Source organism: Lynx canadensis, chromosome A3, assembly GCF_007474595.2.
Source record: "Lynx canadensis isolate LIC74 chromosome A3, mLynCan4.pri.v2, whole genome shotgun sequence".
NCBI classification, from domain to species: Eukaryota; Metazoa; Chordata; class Mammalia; order Carnivora; family Felidae; genus Lynx; species Lynx canadensis.
In genome coordinates, this window is record NC_044305.1 from 52272793 (window position 1) to 52298197 (window position 25405).

General features: G+C 36.4%; 1 protein-coding gene across 1 annotated transcript; it reads right to left on the reverse strand.

The window, feature by feature from the left end:
* Positions 1-2474: 2474 nt before the first annotated feature.
* Positions 2475-25099, reverse strand: SLC5A7 (solute carrier family 5 member 7). Its single transcript, XM_030309022.1, has 8 exons — positions 24922-25099; positions 20505-20618; positions 19609-19764; positions 15428-15576; positions 11885-12028; positions 8359-8512; positions 4364-4581; positions 2475-3101 (listed from the first exon to the last, which is right to left on the reverse strand). Exons 1-8 carry the CDS (start codon positions 25097-25099, stop codon positions 2475-2477), a joined length of 1740 nt encoding a protein of 579 aa, XP_030164882.1.
* Between the last annotated feature and the right edge of the window lie 306 nt (positions 25100-25405).

The window sequence follows — 25405 nt, forward strand, 5'->3', positions numbered from 1 at the left end:
TAACATCTTCAAAGAGACTCTACATGCCCGCTTACTCTATTACAATATGGGTGATGTCTTCTATGGAAGCTGATCCATAAATAAGTTGTACAAAAACTTAGGGTGATGGAGTGCATAAAAATAATTATTCAGGCAGTGTGCTGGAAAGCATGGTACATTGGAAAGACTAGATGCATCAGGAACTGTAGTCCCCAACAATTAATCACTTTTCCATGCCAAATGTTTCCATCATTGCACTTTGTCCTTAGTGAGATTCATGCCCAGTTCTCTCCATCCATGTCTGAGAACTTTGGGATTCCCACACTGCTTCCAAAAATGTGCTCCTTCCAAGTGCTCTATTGGGTAATAGGCATGGAGTAGATTCTGAGCAAATAGATGAGTAAAAAGAATTCTCTTTTTATTTAAGTATAGATGATGTTTTTATTTATGAGAGAGAGAGTGTGTGTGACCTGGGGAGGGGCAGAGGGAGATGGAGATAGAGATAGAGATAGAGACAGAGACAGAGACAGAGAGACAGAGAGAGGGAGAATCTTAAGCAAGCAGGCTTCATGTCCAATGTGGATCTCCATGTAGGGCTTGATCTCACAACTGTGAGATCATGACTTGAGCTGAAATCAAGAATTGGACATTTAACCGACTGAGTCATCCAGATGCCCCAAAGTATAGATGATGTTCTATAAACATTCTGAATGTGACATCATATTCTCCATCAAGTTTTGATAAAGCATTAAAATATGGGATATTACAACAGGTAGAATTATCTAATTCATATTCTATGAATCACCTGTGAATTTATCTCATGTGTCATTTGATGCTTTTAGGCAATTAAAATTTTTTAAAAAAGGAATTGTAACTTCCTGAACAACACTTTCATACTTAACGTTGAACACTGAATTAACTTCATTTTGTCTATGAATTGCAAAACAGAAACATTTTTGGACAAAATGTTTTAGTTTAAATAAGTCATGGTGCCTTTCTTTATTTGATCAAATGCTCAGATAATTTTTTAGCTCATCAATTCACTCTGCTTTTGTAGACATAGCCCTGGTTATTTCTATAATGTGGCTACGGGGAAAGCATTTAAAATTCTAAAATGGTACAAACCATTAAATAAATAAATAAATAAATAAATAAATAAATAAAAATATAAATATATACATATACATGTGTGTGCATATATATATATACATATATATATACATACACACACACATACATATTTTTTAACTCCAGAAAAGGAGCAAAATAATATTTAATGACCAACCTCATGAAAGTTATGTGGACACCAAATGTTAAAATTGATGGCTTTTTCCCTTTAGGACTTATTTTTATTTTCTTCTTTCATCTGCATCTTAAAATTCACTGTCTACTTTTTGTAGTGATGATTTGTCTAGTACCTAAGACTGGTTTTTGCAAAAAGTGCCAGAGTCACTCTCTTAACATTAAATCATCTTCACTAATGAATATCCAAAATTGAGAGGGTTTTATTTTTCTAGTTTTATCAGGAGGTGCCATTTGTCTCTCATTAATCTTAATTGGCGCTATACTGTTATCTCACCTTAGATAAGGCTCAATGTCACTTCCAGTACCAATTTAGATAGTAATATGGGACACTACTTCTTTTATCATGAAGCAAAACTTTATAAACTTCAGATGAAGACAAAAACCTGTTCTTGTCACTTTCTGCTTAATGGCCTTCTTGATTTATTGCTTTAAGGTTGTCTAATAATCATGCCTTCCATACTCTAGGTATGCTTCTCAATACACATGGTAGCTGTGGGGCACACTCGGAGGAGCCAGTGCTCCTCTACAAAGATGGATTCTACTTTTCCTATTACCTTGTGCATAAAGAAATTCCACGACACAGTATTTTGCATATGTGTTTGCTTTGCCTGTGCTCAGAATAATGTGTGTCACTACAAAGAGAAACAAATTGCATATTCAGCAAATGTTCTAGTTCAGAAGATGCAAGAATAGGTTAACCATCAGGACACCAGGACAATCACCCATTAATTTCTTGCACCATTCATTTGAGTGATGGCAAGTTACTCTCTGAACTTCATCATGAAAATAAACCAGACCCACTAGTGCATTAGCAGACAAGGTCTAGAGCAAGTCTACTGAATTTCCTTGGCTGTTTCATACCTACTTCTTTTTTCTGAATAAAGATAAATACTCTAACCCTCTGTTCTTTGAGTGGGGCTTAATTCACTTTTGAATATTTAACAAAAATATCTAGAGTCAGAATCAAACGAGGATGAGAAATACCGATGAGAAAGCAATCTGTTGCTTTCATACATGATTCCTTCTAACTTGGCTTGCATTTGTGCAACTGCACTTTTATATGGATTTTTATCCACCTGAATGCTGTTTATTTTTTAAGGATATTTTTTATATGATGCAACCCATCTTTCCTGGACTAGCCTGCTATAACACTCTGTTTGTGAAAGCAGTATTTTATGTGGATGGGGTCATTAGGAGTTATCTTCAGTCCCAGACCCTTCTGGACTTGAATCAATGTTGAGGAAGGCCTCCTTATTGGTAAAAGTTGAGCTGAGAGTTATGCTCTGTCGGGGCTTCACAGGTGCAAGTTCATCTAATTTAATATTTTCATTTTTGACCAGAATTGTCTTATCCATGTTTTCTTCACTGTGCCTTGCAACAACAGCATCAAACACATCTAATTTGGGTGGCAAGTTTCCACTCTCAAATAGATATTTGGCTAGATAGGAGATGCAAATGTTGGATAAGAATGAGGTAACCATGGAAAGGGTTTTAAATGGGAATCTCTGATTATATATGCCATTCTTATCAGGGTAATAGCCAGGATAAAAGATCAAGGGCTGCAGGTACAGATATGGCTCCCCGCCAGTTATTCTCAAGAAAAGGCCAGACACATAACCTGCCACAGCCCCATACGTGTTGGTTCCCTTGACGAAGAGCACACAGAGCAGCTGCGGGAAGATGATGATGTAAACGAGGTCTGAGCTGAGGTACCAGAGCCCATACACAGTCTTCGTCAGCAAGGCCATGGCTGTGGCAGAAGCTCCAAACACAAACACTGTGATTCGCATAACCCAGATGATTTCCTTGTCTGATGCCTGCAAGAAAATGCCACAGTGACAGCTTTTCACACAGTCCACTGGCTCATTTAAGTGAAGAATGAAATGCATTTCTGTGCTTTAAAGCAGGTCTAAACAATTCCCCTGGTTCAAATAGCTCATTGCAGGCAAAACCAACCTAAACGACAGTATAGGAAGCAAGCAATCCAGGTGGCTTCCCTAGCGGGCCTTTGGGAGAGGTTTCTGTGTGTCTTGTGCAGGAAGCACAGGTCAGCTGCACTTTTCTCTGAATATGCAGGGGGAGAGGTGAGAGGAGCTTATGTGCTGTCACAGGGGAATAATAATGCAAGAGATGGGGCGCCTGGGTGGCTCAGCTGGTTAAGCGACTGACTTCGACTCAGGTCATGACCTCATGGTTCATGAGTTCAAGCCCCGCATCGGGCTCTGTGCTGACAGCTCAAAGCCTGGAGCCCATTACAGATTCTGTATCTCCCTCTCTGCCCCTCCCCCGCTCATGCTCTGTCTCTCTCTCAAAAAGAAATAAACATTAAAAAATTAAAAAAAAAATAATGAAGAGAGGATTTCATGTACTTTTCATATTAAGGAATAGTTCTTATGTGGCCAGGAGGATGCATGGCCCACCCTTCTTTCCTCTCTTCTAGAAGTCCTACCATCTTTAAGGCCAGCCACCTTAAAAACATGTGGGGCCATTTTGTTAACTATGACCTAGAAAACTAGGGAAAAACAAAGAACAAAGCCTTAGTGAAGGAAGAAGGTGGGCAGGAACTCCTGGCTGCTCAGTGACACAATAGCCCTATTCTGCACCCACTTGATTCATTAAGGACAATCACACTGAGAGGCTATTTTCTCATGAACATGGACTTGGGAGTTCAAGTGAAGGGTGGGGCAGATGCTACACAAATGACCACAAAATAACATACTCACCATGCTCTGCTTCAAGTTTCTTATAGTACATGATTAAACTCAAAGTTTTTCTAAGATGTTTTGGGTTTCATTACTTTCATTAGAAAGACAAGAAATGTGAATTGTAGCAATATGACTGTACCTCTTGAAAAATGCTTACGTTGGTTTGTTCCCTTACATACTAACATGAATAGTAAGATGCATTAAAAATATTCATATACAGCATAAATAAAATTCAGCATTATTTAATCTTGTGTGCTTAATCAGAGTAGGGTCAGATTTTAATATAGGATATTAGTAAATATATAATATTACAGATAAAATAAATGCAATGATGACAAAAGCAATAATGCTACACTGGAAAAGACTGTTCTTACATTTTGTCTGAATGAAAGCTGGTAGATGTTCCGGGCAAACATGGAACTTGCTGACAAGATAGAAGAATCTGCTGATGACATAACAGCAGCAGAAACTGCACCGAGACCAAAGAAAGAGATGTACACAGGGCAGAGGTACTTCAGAACAATTGGTAAAATCATGTCTGCTTCATCATTGTCCTTGGGATCTAGAGGCTTATATGTAGTCTGGTTCCAGTCTGTTGAATAGAAATGACAAACATAATAATAACTAAAGAACCACATGCTCTTTATCCATTTGGGGGTCATCCTATTCTCTGGGAGCTTTTGAAATAAATTCAGAATGTATGAATTAGTCTGATCAGAGAAGTGTAATTAATATAATTAGGTACGTTGGTCTAAGTAGGTAGGAAATCCATGTACTGGTCAAGTGAAATGGTCTTATATTCAACTCTGGCTTCTAATGGGTTTTGGTTACACTTAGCCCCATTCACAAGACCTGTTATCTATATATCTATCTATCTATCATCTATCATCTATCTATCACCAGCTATCTATCATCTATCTATTCATTTATCTACTACCTGCCCATTATCTATTTCTTTTCTGCAGTTGTGACATCAAATTGTACAGAAACATAGAAAACATGTTATAAAACAAAAGCATACATTATTTCTTCAGCCAGTTGGAGGTATGAGGGGACAAGTACTGTTTCAGTCCTAAGTCTTTAGTCATAGAAGCATTAATGGATAGACAATAGTGAGGTTATTCTCATCCATCCTTTTCCTGTATATAAACTTGGTTTTGGAGCTCCCTCAGCATTGTTTTTCTACCAACTAAATCCCTTCTTGCATTGAATTCCACTTACTTGAAATAGGAGGCATGATAGATAAAGCAAAGTCCTTGTTTTATTGAGTAGAAAGTGCAGGTATGAGGCTAACATTTTCAGGAGATTTTTGAACTCCATGTAACAGAACTCAAAACATAAAAGGCAAAAGGACTCCTGAGGAAGCAGGAGGGCATGCGCATCAGAGGTGTACAGGCAATGTTTTGCAGCACATCTCTGGCTAAGACTGTGGGCCAGGCTATTAAAAGCAATGAATCAGTTTGATAGTTGTGAGGATAAGGAAAAAAATGGGCAGAGGATGGCAAGTGCCTGATCTTGTTAAAGTAAGAAATAAAAGGAAGAATCACCATTGGATTAATCCAGTGTTTTGCAAACCTGAATGAACATTGGGATCTCTCATGCGTGCCTTTAAAATGCAGAGTCCTACATCCCTATCCTGAAATATTCTGATTGCATATGTCTGAATGATGATAATATTCAGCCAAATCTGGGAATTCACCAAATTATAGTTAATTCGATAGATTGACCTTTGGAGTAAAATTTAATTACAGAATACTATCAATTTATGTGATCTTCACAAAATGATACTGTGAAGCTGACTTAGAAAAACTACATACATGGGGCACCTGGGTGGCTCAGTCGGTTAAGCATCAGACTTCGGCTCAGGTCATGATCTCACAGTTCATGAGTTCAAGCAAGCCCTGCATCAGGTTATCTGTTGTCAGCACAGAGCCTGCTTCAGATCCTCTGTCCCCCTCTCTCTCTGCCCCCCCCTCTGAAAAATAAATAAACATTAAAAAAAGAAAAGAGAAGAAAAACTACATACATAAATTATACAACTGTACATTTTCATACAGAGAAGAATGTATGTAAATGTTCGAAACATTTTTTAAAAAGCTAAAGTAGGCAACATGAAGTTTCTTGAAATATATAAAAGGTTTTTTGAAAAAATAAAATAAGTAAATGTGCTTTTAAGTTTTAAAATTTGAAACTTGGAAATTATTCCTGATATTGATACTATAAAGAAAATAAAACACTGTATTTTTTTATTTCAGAAAATTTAAATTTTTTACCATAATTGAAGGAATTGCATGATCAATTCAACACGGTCAGCATTATTTTCCAAAATTTTCCATTATTTATGCATGTATCTATGAATTAAAGTTTATTTAGAGAGAGAAAGAGAGAGTGTGCATGCATGAACTGGGGAGGGGCAGAGAGAGAGGAGAGAGAATCCCAAGCAGGCTCTGTGCTGTCAGAGCAGAGCCCAATGCAGGGCTTGATTTCATGAACCATTAATTTTTCATACAACTGAGTGTTTTGAATTATACAAACCTATCAATTAGCAGTCTAAGACTCACCAACATTAATACTATGCTTCTCCAACAGAATCTCAGGTGAACCACTAGTAAAATATGCTATAAGATCATATAAATTTTATGATATGTTTGCCTGCTGAACTCTAGAATTCATAGAAGGAATTACATCTTTAAATTTATTTTTTAACAAAGGTAATTCTGCATTGTGCTTATATGCTTTTGCATATTATTTACAGAATGGCTATGAAGGCTTCATTGTAAGGGTTACAAAAAATATCCTGTTTTGCACCACACAAGATGGAGAAAATTGTGGTGAAAAACAAACAAAAAAAGTTTATCTTTGAATATATAGTTCTTTACTGTTTGTACCATTATGTGCTGAAGAATAAAATGGAATCTTTAAATGTACATTACTATAGTTCCTTTTTTATTTGCTGAACTTCTTTGATGGCATAAGTACAGGACTGAATAAGAGTGGTTTCCCTCGGATCCTACTATTTTTTTATTCCCCCATTTTCCACTACAGTTCAAACCCATGCTTTGTTGAAGCCAATTTTACAGCATTCCTTGAGATATTATGGTACCAGAAACAACAACCAAGAATATGAACCTATTCCAAAAAAATAGCTGACATTGTGTTTTTCAGTGTGTTGTCCTACAATACACACACGCACACACACGCACACATACATGCACATACACATGAGTGCTCCTGATGCCGGATCTGTTTTCTGATTGTGACATAAATGCTATCTTTTATTCAAAGGCATATAATCACCTTTGTCAGTCATCTTGTTAAGTGTTTGTTTATGTCATGGAGGAACAATTGGAATGAAGAGTGTACATTATGAATCATGACTACTTCTTGTAAAAGTTAAATAATCTAATAAACAGCTGTACTAATTGAAAATAAAAGTAGTCACATGAGTATTATCCTGTATCAACTTTACAAACACAGCAGAGTAAAAGGTAAGCTTCTTTAATCTGTTTTAATGACCTTTACCTACAGGACCCCTTTGAATTTGGATTATTGTGTTGTATTTTCATGAAATACCCTTGGAAGCTGCACAGCATAGATATATATGCATCAAGAGTAATTAACAAGTTCAGTAAAATTAAGGGTGAGATTTTAAAAATGTTCTAGATAGAGGCTACTGGGAGATAAGCATTTCATAATGCTTTTTTTTTTTTTTTTTTTACTGATTTTGAGTAAATTATTCTCTAAGTTACTTAGTGCCTTGAGTTTATCTTTATCTTGAAAACTTACTTATTGATTTCTCCAAGAAAGAAAACTTGTAATTAGCAAACTATAAAAAATGTAAATCAGGAATCTCAAGTTCAAAGTGGTCTGTAGGTGTCAGGTAAATTTCTAAGCCAGTGGCTCTCAACTTGGGCTGCACTTTGAGCCACCAAGCAGCTTTAGAAACCACTGCTCTCAGGATCCATCTTAGATTATTAAAATAAAATCCCTGTGGGGTAGGATAGAAATGGGTATTTTTTTCGAGTCCCTTCCCCTCCCCAGATGATGTCTATGTGCACCTTGGTTGAGAAACATTGCTAACAGGATTACATAGACACAATTGATAAGTATACCAGCAAGGGGGGCGGGGGGGAAGGGCATGCTCACAAATGTTTTATTGGTGGGGAGAGCAATCAAACGCTTTTTGGAGGCATGGAGCTAAAATACAATTGTTTGAGTGCTATAACAAATGTCTGTATATGAATATGATGAGAAACAATCAACTGTGTGTGGATAAGAGGGAAAATGGGGGAGGGAGGCCGGCTGGGTGGTAATTGGTCACTTCAGTGAAGCCTCAGTGGGTCCATTAGTGAAGTTACAAGAGATATACCTGTTGATGCTCCAATGGCCCCAATGAGTATGGCTGGTAAAGCCATCACCAGGCACCCAAAAGCTGCCAGGAATGACAACACTTGAGCATAGGTGGCTGAGGATGAAGAGAGGACCCTCTGGAAGTAGGCTTGCCATGGGATTCCACCCAGCATCTGCATGGGAACAGCAGGGACTCAGAATAAATTAGAGGCAAATAACATCTATTAGGTATTTTTTAAATAAGAAGTTGTACAGTTACATGCACAGTAGTCATTTATATGGCTCTCATACATGCCAAACATCTCAACTGCAATCATCACATTTTCAACTGCAAAGAATTTCTTCAAGTTTTTTCCTTCATAATTATATCACACAATCTTTTCTATTCTTTGGTTTCCCTACTTTAAACTGCATTACAACTACCCAGAAGCCCAGAAGCCTTAGCTTTGTTTTTATCTGGAGGTTCTTTTTGTTAAAGTTTATTTATATATTTTGAGACAGAGAGAGAGAGAGAGAGAGAGAGAGAACAAGCATGGGGGAGGGGCAGAGAGAGGGAGAATCCAAAGCAGGTTCCATGCTGTCAGCCCCGAACCTGAAGTGGGACTTGATCTCATGAACCATGAGATCATGACTTGAGCTGACACCAAGAGTAGGTCACTCAATGACTGAGCCACCCAGGTGCCTGGGGGATGTACTTAAAATTCTTACTGAGGATACACAATCATAAACATTTTGGATACAGTGAACTATAATGTAATTTGTTGCCTGCTATAAAGAAGTATATACAGCTGCATGGCAATCAGGAACACCTGCAGAAATGACAGGGAGTCAGTTCTGAAGCACTGAGAAGGTGTCACTAGGTGGAGATGGAGAGAGAAGACAGCAACACCTGGCAAAGAATCTAATGTGAAAACAGAAGAAGAAACAAACAAACAAAAACAATGAAACAGCTATGAGACCACCATGTCTTTGGCTTAATTAAAGGTCAGGGTGTGTGGGAGACAGGAGGCAGGGGAATACCTTCCCCTTGATTACTGCCATGGTCCTCTGACTCTCATACAGTCACTGCTCATAAGTGAACTGGTGAATGAATTCCCCATATCACAATGTATTGAAGTTGTTTCTTTAATTGCCTCTGGAATGTATTGTTTATCATTGTCACACCTGTGCCAATGAGAGTGCTTGTTACATATTGATTCCAGAACAATCTCCTCCTTATAAAAGCTATACATGTTCAAAAGTTAAAAAAAAGTAAAGTAATGAATTCTAAAATACATAATCCATGTCTCAAGTCTATATTTTTCCAAAACTTTTCCTTTGGTTTGCAACCTGTAAGTCAATATAGATCTTCTCTGACTTACAGTGGGATTACATCCTAATAAATCCATCATATGTTGAAAATATCTGAAGTCAAAATCAAAAATGCATTTAATACATCTAATCTACTGAACATCATAGCTCACCCTAGCCTACCTTAAAGGTGCTCTGAACACTGACATTAGCCTACAGTTGGACAAGTCATCTAACACAAAGCCTACTTCATAATAAAGCATTGAATATTTTATATAATTTATTGATTACTAGACTGAAAGTGGAAAACAACACGGTGTATGGGTGCAGAATGTTTGTCAGTGTATGTTGTTTACTCTTCGTGGCTGGCTGAGAGCTGTGGCTGGTTGCCGCTGCCCAGCATCACAAGAGACAGGATAGTACCGCATACTGCCAGCCCAGGAAAAGATCAAAATTCAAAGTATGGTTTCTACTGAATTCTATTGCTTTTGCACTACCATAAAGTTGAGAACTTGTTAAATCAAACCGTGGTAAGTCAGGAATGTATGTATATCACTAACATTTTCTATGCCAATGAACATTCATCAACAATTTAGATGCTTATATGAATCTCTACACCATAATTTACATGCCAATCTCTCTGGATATTTAAGTCACCAGAGCTTTGTAAGTGAGGTGAAATCTGACTGCCACAGACAAACAGAAGCTCTGATGGTGAGGTGGAAGATGGGTCTGGAGAAGTGAGATTTGGTTGGGCTGCTGCAGGGAGACCGTGAAGGGCCATTACAATGGGCCAGGTGAGGAATGTTGTCAGTGAGCAGGTTCAGGGTGATACCTTAAAGGTATCCAGAGCAGGAGTCCATAAATCATAAATTTATGACAAGTGGAAGTTCAGAGAGACAACTGGAAGGCTGGAGACCACTCGTGAAACATTTGGAGGCTTCCTTCTGTAGTTCATCGATTCATTCATTATCTATTATTCCACTTTCACTTGTGTTGCATTTTGAAGAATGAACATAACTTAGTCATATAATTTTTTGAGGTGGAAGAAACCTTAGCAGTCATTGGATATATAGCCTTATCTTCAAGATCTGTAAATCTGAGGACTAAAGTGTCATGTAGGAGAAATAAGTTTTGGGTCTTGATTCTCTATTTTAATCCTTCACTCAGACAATGGTGTGATTATGAACAAACTGCCTATCTTCTCTGTCATAATCTTCTCCTATGTAACCATAAATATATCTGCTATGCAGATATAAGTTCATACACACATAATATTTAACCCCATTATCCACTGAATTCATAATTATAATCCAATCTAGAAAAATGTTGGCCAATACATTTACAGTCTTTGGGAAAGAAGCTCTCCTCAGCACCACTAGAAACAACTTGTTTTCTTGTTTTCCTGTCTTCTTACCAGGAAATTCCTTATTGGGACAGACAAATCTGCCTTCAGGGCTGAAATTTACCGAAGTGACATAATGACAAAGTGAAATTACAAACTATTGTGAACCCTCTAAAAAGGAAAAAAAAATAAACAATTTCCCTTTAATTTTGATATAAATGTTAATCTATTTCTTACTTTGAAATCAAAATAAGTGTTTTATTTTTGTAAGTAACCATTCCAAGTAGCAAAATCACAATATCTGGCAGTTTCTTTTGGTTTTCCCATCTTTCCTCAATCTGTGATCTGCCTTTATTTCTTCTGTGCCCCACCTTCACCCCAAAGTCCTGCCAAGTTCCCAAGCTATCTCTGACTTCTCAAGACTTCTTTCTTGGTATCTTTCCTGAGGGACACCTCTTTTTCCAATTTCTGTCTGCACTAAAGGTCTTATGGCACGACTAACTTACTTACTCAGTAATTAGAGACTGAATGGATTACTTATTTTCAGAAGAAGTGGGTTGTAATGCCTAAACCAAAAATACAAATTAAAGCTTTTAGAAGGCTTGGCTTCAGATTGGGGAGGTACCTGGGGGTAGGGCATGGTGTTCTTCACTTATAGCACAGCAGAAATGGGTACACACCATATATTACCCCATTGACATTGTCCCGTGAAGGCTTCACTCTCTCTCCACTTTGACACTAATCAGCTACCACAGTCAGTAAGTGGCTCCAGCCTTCCAACAGGAAGTAGTCAGTGCAGAAACATACATGAGCCAGTAGGTGACATATACATATAAGTCTTAAAATCTTAAAAATATGTTCGATTTTAGGAAAAATGAGACTGCATTCCTCAGGTAAGGGCATTACTTACCAACAACAGAAAACTATCAAGCCAAGTGTAGATTTCAAATGATTCAATGGTCCCCAGCCAAGGCTTTTGGTATTTGGTGTGCAGAGCAGTGTACCCAATGTCAGCAACTGCAGAATGTGACAGGGCGAAGGGGACGCTGATCCACTACAACCAAAGAGGGACATGAGACTGTTAAACTACAATTTTTTTTACCTGTTTAACATATGCAAGGTTTCGCCACATATTTTGTTTCCTCACAGACCACATAGCTCGGTTGTTCCTCTTGTTCAGACAGAGGAGAACTTGGAATTAAGTTCTCTGCGGGATGCCATGAAATACTTATTTACAAAAGTTAGACTAACATATTATCTATACCTGTGCTTAATTACACCATATCATATCAAATATAAGAGCAGTCAACAAATCTTTGGGAAGAGAATGTTAAGTTTGAGAACATTGAGTATATTGATATATAAACACTTATTGTTTTCTTTGAATTAGATAAAGATGTCCAATTTTTAACATGACAAGGAAAGACCTGATTGAGAACTTGGTGGGTGGCACAAACCTTCAGGCGTGAGTCCAGTGCTAATACAAAAAGAAGGAAGTGAATGGGGAGACCATCTATATGGAACAAGGCAAAGAGGAGAACACACAGGGTGTGCACACACATCTTTTGGGCTACAAGTGGCTTAGGGAAATAGGGCAGATAAACATAAATATATGGAGAGAAATTTGAATTGTAAGCTGAGGGTTGGTGTTTTGTTTTGCAGGCAACTAGAAGCTAGTGGCATTTCTTCTAAGTTTTTTTTTTAAGTTTTTATTTAAATTCCAGTTAGTTAACATACAGTGTAATATTAGTTTCAGGTGTGCAATTAAATACTTACAACACCAGGTGTTCATCATGGCAAGTGCCCTCCATAATGCCCATCACCTATTTCATCCATTCCCCCCCTGACCTCCCCTCTAGTAACCATCAGTTTGTTCTGTATAGTTAAGAGTCTGTTTCTTGGCTCACCTCTGTTTCCATATGCTTGTTTGTTTTATTTCATAAATTCCACATATGAGTGAAATCATATGGTATCTGTCTTTCTCCAACTGACTTATTTTGCTTAACATAATACTCCCTAGCTCCATCCATGTCATTGCAAATGGCAAGATTTCACTCCTTTTTTACGACTGAGTAATATTCCATTATGTATATGAGCCATATCTTCTTTATCCATTCATCAGTTGGTGGACATTTGGGCTCCTTCCATAATTTGGCTATTGTATATAATGCTTCTGTAAACATCAGGGTGCATGCATGCTTTTGAATTAGTATTTTTGTATTCTTTGAGTAAATACCTAGTAGTGTGATTGCTAGAATGCAGGGTAGTTCTATTTTTAACTTTTTCAGGAACCTCCATAATGTCTTCCAGAGTGGCTGCACCTGTTGCTTTCCCACCATCAGTGTAAGAAGATTCCCCTTTCTCCACATCCTCACCAACACCTGTTGTTTCTTCTGAGTTTTAAAAAGAGTTTAGTATATTTCTTCTGCATTTTAATTTCTATATGTGAACAGTGAGCTTAGGAGAAGAATAAGTCAGAAAAAGCAGTAGGTACACTGATATGACTCAGGTAAAGGCGCGAAATAGAGTGATGATATTGGAAATAGAAAGACATTGGTACTAAAAAGGATTATGAAGAGAGATTCAACAGTCCTTACATTAGAGTGGGAAGAGAGTTCAGAGAGGGAAAATGAGCAGATGAACCTCATGTTTACAGTTGTGGAGCTCCAAGGATGGTGATAAAATCAACAGAATTGGAGAATTTGAGAAAAGGAAATGGTAAGGTGTGAGTTGATACATTAATTATGCATCCATGTATAGCCATTTGAAGGTTGGAAAACAAACCATTCTTGGCCTTTTATTCAGTCAAATCAATAGACCCTTAACTTATACCCAAGACAACTTGATTCCTTATCAGTTTAGCTACATTTTGTAGCATAAAAGCACTCTAACATTTATACCCACATATATTTGCCCTACCATCTTTGTACTGGCATGCTTGATTTATGCACCTGTGCATTTTAAGTTCTGGTCTCATGAAAAGCAATGAGAAATTACATTTATTGTCAATAAATAGCTTCATCCCCTGAGGTTGTGTTTGTTAGAATACCAAGTGCATCATGAGAGCTGTCATTGCCAAACCAACCATGCCTCCAAGGTTCTGAACAGAGATTTATTTCTGGAAGTGTATGATGATGCTAAGGAGAATTGTGAATTTCAGCACTGCCCACTTGCTTTTGACAATTTAAAAATTAAAAAAGTAGGAGTCATTAAGCAAATTAAATATACTTGAATTCAATTAAAATATAAGTGAATGAAATTCCATGAAATGCACATCAATTCTAGGGGAAAAAGAGGAAATATTATGATCATTGCTAGCATATGTTAATTTAAGGCTGAACTGTAACTTTAGTTGTAGTCAGTTCTTTTAAATTTTTTCCTCCATTATTAATGATGCTAGAAAACAAACAAAAAAAAAAACAAAAACAAAAAATGAGTCTGAGATTCAACTTAATTTTTCTGACTGTCTAGTGTGAACACTAGCATAGGGTGAAGAGCTTTTCATTATGAGAAAAATAAGGAAAAAAGAGGAGGCTCAAGGGTGCTTTAATCATCTGTGGAAAGTGAGTCATGATGTGCAGTCTCAATGTGCTCTGTCCGTGGCCTTTCTTCGAGGGCACCACCCCTACAGGACATACAGCTGAGATAACATACACATGTCTGAACTCAATACAGTGCCCAGCATGGAGTGGTCACACCATTTTCTTTATACTACCTTAGAATTGTCTTAGGCTTTGGATATTATATGGATAATAATACAGTCTTGACATTTTAAGATGTTGAGTTTGCAAAGGCTCAACATTGACTGAAATGTGCATGTAAAACACAAAAGCACTTTTAATGTAATACCAACAATATTCACGTCTCCATAATTCAGTATTTTTTACTGAAAAAACACACATATATTACCTAATTTAATCTAGAACTTACAAACAATACATAATAAATCTTGTGCCCTTTCTTTGTTTTGAGACCCCAAATAGTGATGATAAATATTGAAACCCACAGTTTTTCCAATGGGATAGTTTCTGTCTTATGAGCAGTCTTATGGAATTAAAACTAATACAGGGGAAGGTTAAAAGACTAATGCAGGTAAGCACCAACATTGACATTTTAACTCTGAGTGAAGTGTTTTTTTGCTTTCAAACTCAAGGGAGAGCATACATAAGTTTCCATCAAATGTGGGCATGAAGCAAAGCAAGTCCTAGACCTTGCTAAGAATTAAACTGAGGGCATATTTTCTGTCAAAATCCAACTAAATGACTACAGTTTTTCATCCAATTAATTAATTGAGAAATTTAAAGTCTCAAATCATACACAACTTACTATGTATTGCTCATGATGGAAAATAACGTTTCTATTCAATTTTGCTGAGTTAGTATAAAATACCACATTATCTTTTAGAAAGAAGAAGGAAAGAAAAGGAAGAAAGTCTGTGAATGGCCCCACTTACCAGGCCTATGAAGATGCAGAAAAGCTGAACTACATCCGTGTAGGCCACGGAGTACAGACCACCCACCAGCGTGTAGAGAGTGGCAATGAGCGCAGAAACAATGACAGAAGCTTGCACATCAACGTCAATGATCACGCTGATGGTGGCTCCTGAAGAAAGCAGATAAGAGAATGCTATGGTCAAGGTACTCAAATGGATTCCACTTTCTGTTCAAGGATACATTGAATGTTCAGTACCAGCAGGTAGTGCCTCTGTGTCATGTGAAATGTATTGGATGATAACAGCCAAAGTGAATTGTCATATCAAAATCTTAAAATCTATAATATATTCTTCCTTCCTGAAATTGGCACTTTGGTAACTTATATAGGTGGGAGCACCCAAAATTGATGATATGACCTCAGAATTCCATGAAATATATTAAATTTAATACCATTATAAGAACTTTCAAGGGCACCTGGGTGGCTCAGTTGGTTAACCATCCAACTTTTGATTTCAGTTCAGGTCATGATCTCATGGTTGGTGAGTTCAAGCCCTGCGTGGGCTGGCAGTGTGGAGCCTGCTTGGGATTCTCTGTCTCTTTCTCTCTCTCTCTTTGCCCCTCCCCTGCTTGCACTATCTCTGTCTCTCTCAAAATAAATAGACTTAAAAAAAAAAAAGAACTTACAATAATTTTACTAGCTATCCGAAACAGACTTTAATTAAATATATGCAATGTATTTACTCATATTCACGAGATAAGCACAATCACCCACTTCCACATTTTACAATTAATGTTCATTTTCCATTTTGCATTAACTCTGACCCCTGCTAGCTTTTCTTAGATGACAGATGGTATAAAGTGCCAAGGTTTAAGACAACATTGTAGGAGAAAGTAATAAAACTGGTAAATTTAATCCAGTCCTACTGCTAGGACACAAACGTATTGAAGAACCCTAGATTTCAACATCATATTTTTAAGTAATTTTCCTTATCAGAATTTTAAACCTGCCTTAGAAATAAAATTTATGTTTTTCTTACTTTCTGACTGCTTATGTGTTTTTGATGTCTATATTTCCAATGAGAATATGAGGATAGGGACACTGGACCACTATGGTCCTTGGACTTCCAGTTCAGAATTCACCTGCTGCTTTACAAATCCTTTCTCCACCATTTTCAAAAGTTACATAGTTTATGTTTCATATTGTTAAACACAGCAATTATAGGAACCCCAACATACGTGCAACACATCTGTGATTTTTTTTGTATCATTAATTTCAATCTTATGTTCTGCTACCACTCCTCAAATGCATGCTAATAGCATATGCAAACCACCAGAGACGAAAATCCATTTTCTCAAGGAGCAGTGTAAACTATTTTGATCTAAGATAACAAAATAAAATATTTTTCAAGAATTTTTTTCTGAGTGATTTGGCTTTGGTAACAAAATTAAATTATTTTTATGAGTAAAAATGAATTAGTAAAAAGTCTGGTATTGGAGAATGAAGATGAAGGAAGGTGGTCAATTTGGATCAGTGCAAAGGTGGTGACTTTGGATAGCAGATTGAGTTTTTGCTTCATGTTGAAACCTTAGTTGTGATTCTTTGCCAATCTTCTTTTGGTCTGGTTCTTGACTTTAATAACATTTCTAAGTCATATCTCAGGAATGAAAATTCCAATTATTACCTGCCTCTTTGGGCTGCTGTTTAACTTTCTACCCATTGTGACGTTTTTATTAATTCCATACCTCCAAAAGGTAGGGAGGGAGGCTGTATGCTACAGAAAAAAAAGATCATTGGACTAGGATTTTAAAGACTTGGGTCGTGGTAAATACTGCCATTTGGTTGTAACTCAGTGGTTTTAAAGAAATCACCCATTTTTCTATCACTATTAAGATTGGGGTTAATTTTTTCTCTAAAATATTTTCTAAATAATTCCATCATTTATAGTGACTAAAATTGAAGTTACATTTCCAGATATGCTGTGAAATATTAGTTTAATCATGAAGCCATAAAAATAAACATAAAATAAAGTTATAAAAATTCACCGAATTTGAGCTGTGAGAAGTATAAATACACATTTTTTAAAAAAAATGTATGTAAAGGATGTTGTCCATTTATGCCAAGAAGATAGTTTAAAATTCTCCTAAGTTTCAGCACATTCACAAGAAGGTGATAATGTTATATTTGTCTATTCTTAAGTGTCCCAACTTAGTTCTAATAAACACTAATTTTGAATTATGTCCCACTATTATTTTTGAAGAAAATATGTGTTAATTTAGAAAGACACATTCTCTTTACAAAAGCATATATTCCAAACAATAGCAGCAATGTTTTTTATACATGTTTTTGATATGTGTGTGCATCTGTGTAGAGAGGGATATATAGATATCAACACATTTTACATATATAGTGACATAACACACAGATGTAGATACACACACATATACAATAATAACTAACTGAGTGAAGTTTAGAGTTTGGTTCAAGTTTATATTTCAAAAATACTTTAGAAATATTAGTTTATTATTTTAACTCTCCCTTCAGGGCTCTGTTACATAAATTGATCTGTATTCCATGAAAGTGAACATTTTGTATTCATTCTGTTAGCTACTGAGCCCACTCCTTTTTAAATATCTCAGCAGGCTGTTCTTAAAACCAACATTTTCTAGTGTTAAAACCAATGACAAACTACCATTGCTTCTTGGCTAATGACAGCGAGGTGGGAAAGGAGATGTATTTTTACACATAATTTCATTAGGCTATAGGTGCAGTGGTAGTTGTGGAGAATTATTATATAGTACCTAGAAAGTGCAACATTTTCCACTGAGTTATTACAATATTTTATAGCTATCAAACTTTTTTCTTTTCTACATCAAATCATCCCTTCATTTTATAGTTGGAGACCAAGAAGATAAGATTATATGGGAGTTTAAAAAATAATGTCATGAAAGGAAGTATAAACTAATGTCTGACATTACAGAGGTCAGATCTGATGATAATACTGAAGCCAGAAGGTAAGTTTGTAGTATAGAATATACACCATAGAAGGAAATTCATCTTATCTTACTTTTGCTTTGACCACTTAGGGTCTAGCTATAGACATAAGCCTTTTATCTTCATTTGTAAGAAGAGATGGAGAGAAACATACATGGATGCCTGGATATCAAACACGGACACAGCTCACTGAGGAAGGTTATGGAACTTCCAAGTCTATTAATCTTCAAGAAGGAACTCAGCACTCAGTGAAATTTCCCCTTGATGAAAAGGCAAATTATTGAGCCTGACCGATCTTCCACCATCTTGTTTTCTAAACCTTGCAAGTGGGCTGAGAACTGATGGGCCAAGGATAAGTTGTTCTTAGAATTAATTGGTCTTGGTAGTAAGTTAGACCCTAAGAAGTCTCCATTCATTTTCTAGATCCCTAAACATATATACAACCCAGTACTTTAGGATGTACTGGGATTACACTGAGAAAGGAAATGTTTTTCTTCTCCTCTTTTGAAGAAAGTATAGCCATAGATGATTCATTCATTCATTCGTTCTTTCATTCATTTGTGAGATTATAACTGTTAACAAGATACAAGTCCTATCTTCAAGAACTTTAGAACTCCCTTTGTGAGGTTGGATTTGGGCATGATATAGATAAACAGGCACATAATAATACAAAGTGACAAGTCCAATGAAAATAAAACTCTAGGTATCTAAGGAAGCCCATGGGAAAGACATCTGGCAAGGTCAGGATGTCTGGCCCAAGGAAGTGACATCTATAAGAAGATTGAAGGACATTTCCTGGTTTTCTAGGCAGATGTGCAAAATTGTAGGGGGGGGGGCGAAGGAGTCCAAAGCAGAGGGCACCTGGGCTTGCACAGTGTCAGAGGCAAGACAGGAGGTCTAGAGTTCTGGAAAAGTAAGGAGGAGTGGGGGGGGAGGATGATGAAAGAAACAAGAGCCTAAGTCATAAAAAGCTTTATGGGCCCACTTAAAAGTTTAGAAAGGGACAGTAAAGGGACATGATCAGATTTGTGTTTTAGAAGGATGAGTCTAGCTACCATATGTAGACTAGAGGAAGAGGGCTGAACCATAAGCAGGGAGAAGGTTGCATTAATTCAGGTGAGGGAAGCTGCAGGTAGCCTGGCTTGTGGCTAAAGGGAGTAAATTTGTGTATGTGCTGCTCATCAACCAGAGAGAGGCAGAGGTCCTTACCTAAGGCAGAGAAAATGGCTGCAGCCCAAAACATTTCTCCCATTAGCGCAGGAATAAATAGGAGCCCACCCATGCGCTTTCCATAGATCTGCTGAAACGGGTCTAACATAGTCACATATCCTTTGGAACGCATAGGCTTTGCAAAGAACAAACCACCTAAAAGAAATTAAAGTGTTTATGAGAAAATAAAAAATTCATAATATAATAGTCTTTGCCAACATTTTATTATAATTTCTCAAGGGAAATACATTTTTTAGAACATTTATATGTGTGGAGGAACCAGACTAAAATACACTGTGAATACAGAACCAAGACATACTTAGTAACAAAACATGACTTTCTTAATACGTTTTGTCATTGTATGCATCAAAAGGGCCATTGAATAGTATATCCGAGGCATGTAGATTTAAAAACATGGACCAGCGTGGCATTCGCTAAAATGCCTTAGTATCACCCAGAATAACATTTAGACGCTGATTAAGCACAAAATCCAATAAAAGTATTTTAACGGCAAAAAATATTAGGAACTCTGTTATATAATATTCTTGACCTTTTCTTAGTTTTATTTACAAAAAGAAATTCAGGTACAATTCAAGTTGATTCATTGTTAATGATATCTCTACACTATTTTTGAAAGAAAAAAAATCATACATTAGGAAATTGACTATTCTCTTGCCATCAGAACAAGGGACTAAAAACATATTCCATAATCAAGAGATCAAATAATCTAAGCATTAGTGTTACTGATTTCTGGTAACACCTACTTGAGAGAATTCTGGTAACATTTTTTTTCCACAATAGTTATTTACAGTTTGACTTGTTATTTCATTTGTTATTTGTACTCCTGTTCTTTATGCTTTACTGAGTGTGTCACTAAAGTTTAAATTTTCACTTACCTAAAATCAGACTAAGAGAATATCCAATTGGTGCCTGAGCCCAAGCTAGACCATAGTCTGGTACATACACTGCTTCAGCTGTCCCGTTGATGTAACCTCCTCCGACCCAGGTGGCTGAAATAGAATGAAGAGTGAGGGAAAGACACTGCCAAACTCCTCATACCCCAGACCTGCTCACGTTGACACAGTGGCCAGTAGCCTCCGGTGACTGCTGAGCACCTGAAATGTGGCTAGTCTGGATTGAAGTGTTCTGGGTGTAAAATATATACTGGATTTCAAAGACTTCATATGTGAAGGTGAATGTAAGGTGTCTCAATAATTGTTTTTGCATTAATTATATGGTGAAATGGAAACATTTTCAATGTATTGAGTTAAATACATTCTACTTTATTTTTATTACGTTATTCTACATTATACTTATTCCTCTACTTTTTAATGTTCTTTAAAAAAGGTTTGTAGAAAATTTAACATTACCTCTGTGACTCACATTGTATTTCTATTGGACAGTGTTGCCTTGTGTTTGTTGAGGTCAAGTTTCTTTATTTTAAGGTTTTTCTGTTTTAATTGTATTGATCTTTTCACATGGATCACGATTATCTTCCTCAAGGAGGGGGCAGGGAGAGGCATTCGCAGTTGTAGATGTATGTACTTTTTAAAAATTTTATTTTTAATTAATAGGGGCACTTCTTAAACACTCTGGGTACATAGGATTTTGGCAGAGCTGTTCTGCATCCTAACATTTTACTTACTTTCTTAAATTATTAAAGGAGAGATGACACTTTTACTCCAAGGTGTCCTAAAGTGACTTTAAATTATGTTTTTCCTCCTTCTTTCCAAGTACCTAACATATGCTTAGGACCTGGGCTGATATTAGAATTTGAATGTTGACTGCACACCCACTTGCATTCTTCATTCTAATCTGGGTCTTTTAGTAAGATATTTGATATTTCACGAGAATAATAAGAAATATGTCTTCTTCAGATGTTATTTAATAGAACTCCTGTAGCATAACAGTTGAAGGAAGAGGTCAAGGATCCAAAGAAAACACATGTTGGGTAAACAAGTTTGGGTGAAGAAGGATCTATAAACTCTACCATTTTCTCTGAGAAGGTAGTATCATATATGCTTCTTCCTGAAAAGCTAAAGTTAATGGAACACTTAAATCCTTATAGTTTTTTTTTAATGTTTATTTACTTTTGAGAGACAGCGAGAGAGAAAGAACTGGGGGGGGGGGGCAGAGAGATAGAGGGAGACATAGAATTTGAAGCAGGCTCCAGGCTCTGAGCTGTCAATACAGAACCTGACACAGGGCTCAAACTTGTGAACCACGAGATCACGACCTGAACCGAAGTTGGTCACTGAACTGAGCCATCCAGGTGCCCCAAAGCTTTATAGTTTATTTCCTTTTAAGAATATTGCCAAAATATCTAAAAGAATCCCTTGTAGAATGTGTGTAAAATTATGAGGAACATGGGCTGGCTTATCAGATAGGAGTCTGAATTCTAGGCTATATCATCCAACTGGGAAAAAAATTTGACTCTGAAAAATTCTCTGAACTCTCACAATTAGAATGTAAGTAAACATGTATTTGAAACTATCAAAGACAAGTGTTTCTACTGTGTTCATTCCAAAATTTATCTGGCGTTTAATCCAGATACCAAGCAAAGAAGGGAATGTTTTAAGGTTAGTATTTTTTTTAGGTTAACATGAAAAGATCTCCCTAGAAAAAAATCTTAAGCACATTTAAATGGAAATACAAAAACCCTAAATTAGGACAAATATGCATATATCAGCCCCTCTCATCTGCTTGCTAGCTTTTACATGGCTGTGAATAAATAACAAAAGCTATTATTTGTTTTTCTCATTTTAAGCCCTCCTGTAAATTTAAACAGGGTTTCCCCCTCCACTGGGTGTCTAACTAGGACTTGAAGAAATTATTTTCACAGTCATAGAATCAGACTTGATCCTCGTTCTAGGAGAATCTGGAAACTAGGAAACTGGAACCCCTAAGAACACACTAGCAATGTTTCATTGCATAAAGGAAATGGTCTTATGAGCACAAAGCTTATAAGTGATCATTTTTCATTGTGTAGATGTCCTCTCCCTTATCCAAAAACAAAATTGGTGTCTGAATGATTGTAAACATATAGAAGTGAAGACTTGATTACTTATCCTGGTTAAAGTCAATCCATTTTTATCACTCTAGTCCCTTCTATGCCAGAATTTGCTCTGCATGTTTGTATATTTCATGTCAGATTTATCAGTGAGAACAATAACTCTTTTAAACTATATGCATTTTTATTTTTTAATCTTTATTCTTTAACAAATATATATGATCAATGAATCTGACAAGATGTAGATAATATGGTTCAGATTTTAAATGAGTTATGATATTGACCAAGGTTCTTTTCAGTTCTTAAAGACTGAAAAAAAAATCTTTAAAAATTGAGATAGACTATGAAACTTCATATGAAATAATCATGATTCAAATTCTTCTATACACTTTAAAAAACTGTTAGGTTGACATAATCATTCTAGATCATAAAAACAAATTCTGCAATATTATCTTTATGAACACAATAGATCTAATATTAAACTAGAGTCATAGAACACTATAATAATTTTCAATGAATAAAACTTTGATGTACAGCAACTCATTTATTCTTTTCAACAATTTTTTGAGTGAAATCAGTTTCTATTGTTTTATTTCACTTTTCTTCTCATTTTCTTGGTATAGGAGAAACCTGAAGGGAATATAATCACAATGTTTTGCTTCACTTCAGATGCCAGTATCACATCTGGATCTTTAGGGTAAAAAAGAAGTGTTGTTGCTATAATGAAAAATGAAAATTAAGATGTAAAGTTGTGCATGGTGTTCATCAGGATAATAAGGAAACAACATCTGAAAATCTATACCAACATTTCAGTAAACATACGCAAGTTGTAGGGTTATGGATGATTCTTAATCTTTATGTTTTCCTACTTATCTGTGTATAATAGATATCACAGAAAATATTTTGCACAATACAATTTGTTCTATATATGTGAGTATATAGAAAAATTGAGACACGGGGGTAAGAAAGGACCTTTTTACAAATGTTGTGCCTTTATATTCTAGAAAGGAAGCAAAGCCAGCTAGAGGCCTGCACTTGGTGCATTGCGGAGGGGTCCCAGGGTGTGGCTGCCAAAAGGCCAGGGTTTGGTGCTAATTCTAGTCCTTACTTCCAGAGACCTTTCACAGTGGTCAAATATAAACAGCCTCATAATGATCATAAGAAACTATACACAGTTGAAGAAGAATTAAAGGAACATAAAATGAGCATGTCTGAAAAATAAAACCTATAGTCCATAAACTATTCTAGAACATTGTAGGTTTCAGATGGCCAGCAGGGATGCAGCCTTCACAGACTGTTCTGTTAAACTATTTCATATACAGATGAATCATATTTAAATAGCACATCAGGAAGGAAACTGGGCATCATTTGGATATGATTTCTCATGGGATATTTTCCAATGGGCCCTCAGAGTTCTGGTTAGTCTGGATTATGTTGCTAATGTTTAAAAACCTAGTAAGAATCAGAAGTGAAATGTTATTGTTAGTGAATATATATCAAATAATATTAAAGATATAATTTTAAATTGTTGTTTTTCAGAAATATTTTCAACAACAAATAAGAATATAAAAGAGAAACAAGTTACCACTTAAACAGAACCACCTTTGGGAACAGGAGGAAAGATATCAGCTTCTCTGAGCCCAAAGGGTTTTGAGTAGGAAAGGGCTGCAGATGCAGGCTAAGGCATTTCAGTTGGGACACGCCCTAGCTTTCCCCCTTTTATATCAAGCCTCCTGGAAATCTTTTTTTTTTTTTTTTTTCCCCAGTGCTGTGGATTCTTAACATGTGATTATCTTCCTCTGAGGAAATTGGTTTATTAAATGGGAGGATAAGGTTTCAAAACAGGGCATCTCTCAATATGGAATTGTGTTGCCCCTAATTGATTTATTCAGTTGAAAACTATCATGAGTTAATGTTCATTGCCATTCATCATTTAAGGCAACAAAAATTCACAACTTTGTACCTGTATTAATGAACATGATGAGACACTGACTTTATCACATAGCTTGTAAGACTAAGACACTTTTCTCCTTTGTTTTTATTCTGTTCCCACCCACTGAACTGTCCGGATCCTCCAGATTTGTTTCATTGATATTGTGTCCAGCGATTTTTATAAAATCATTTTGTTCAAGTTCTACTGAGTTGACACCCACTTATTTTTGTTTCAAAAAAGTAAAATTATTTTTAGGATATGTAAGTAATGAACTTAAAGAATCCCCAAAGGACAAAGGCTAATGTTTGCTTTGTCACTCTGAGAAGCCAAGGAGGGGTGGGCAGCATGGAGCAGAGGCATCAGAACCTACCTGTCATGGTAAATCCACCCACCAGTAGACCAATGTCTCGGCCACCAACTATGATGGCCTCGCTGCGCTCTTCTGAGCTGCCACTGTTTTTGGTTCTCCAGGCAGCCCATATTCCAACCAGCAATATTAGAAGGTAGAACACGATGATAGCAATCAGTCCTTCCACATGGAAAGCCATTTTTATCTAGGGGTCCAGATTCTTCCACAGTGAGCTACTTCATTAAGATTTCTGAAGAAAATACAGTAATGCATTATAAACCAGCCAAGCATGCATAAGCAGCTGGGAATAAACCAGCTGGCTCATGAGAGATCCTGTGCCACTTACAGAAAAAGCACATTGAAATCGCATATGACACTAGCAGTTGCCAACACATGTCCACTATTTTATTCTAATTAGTATTTAACAGTTTAACATTGTTTTGAGCCTCCAAGGGGGGGAAAAATAGAAATGGCTGTTTACCAAATGTAATCATGGTCACTTTTT

Excerpts from the sequence above, each read along its gene's own strand:
- SLC5A7 (XM_030309022.1), bottom strand. The coding sequence starts at position 25,099 with ATGGCTTTCCATGTGGAAGGACTGATTGCTATCATCGTGTTCTACCTT. Across the intron at positions 19,765-20,504 it reads TTCTCTTAGTCTGATTTTAG|GTGGTTTGTTCTTTGCAAAG; the intron begins GTAAGTGAAAAT and ends AATTTCTTTTAG. Across the intron at positions 8,513-11,884 it reads TTGATAGTTTTCTGTTGTTG|ATGCTGGGTGGAATCCCATG; the intron begins GTAAGTAATGCC and ends GTTCCCATGCAG.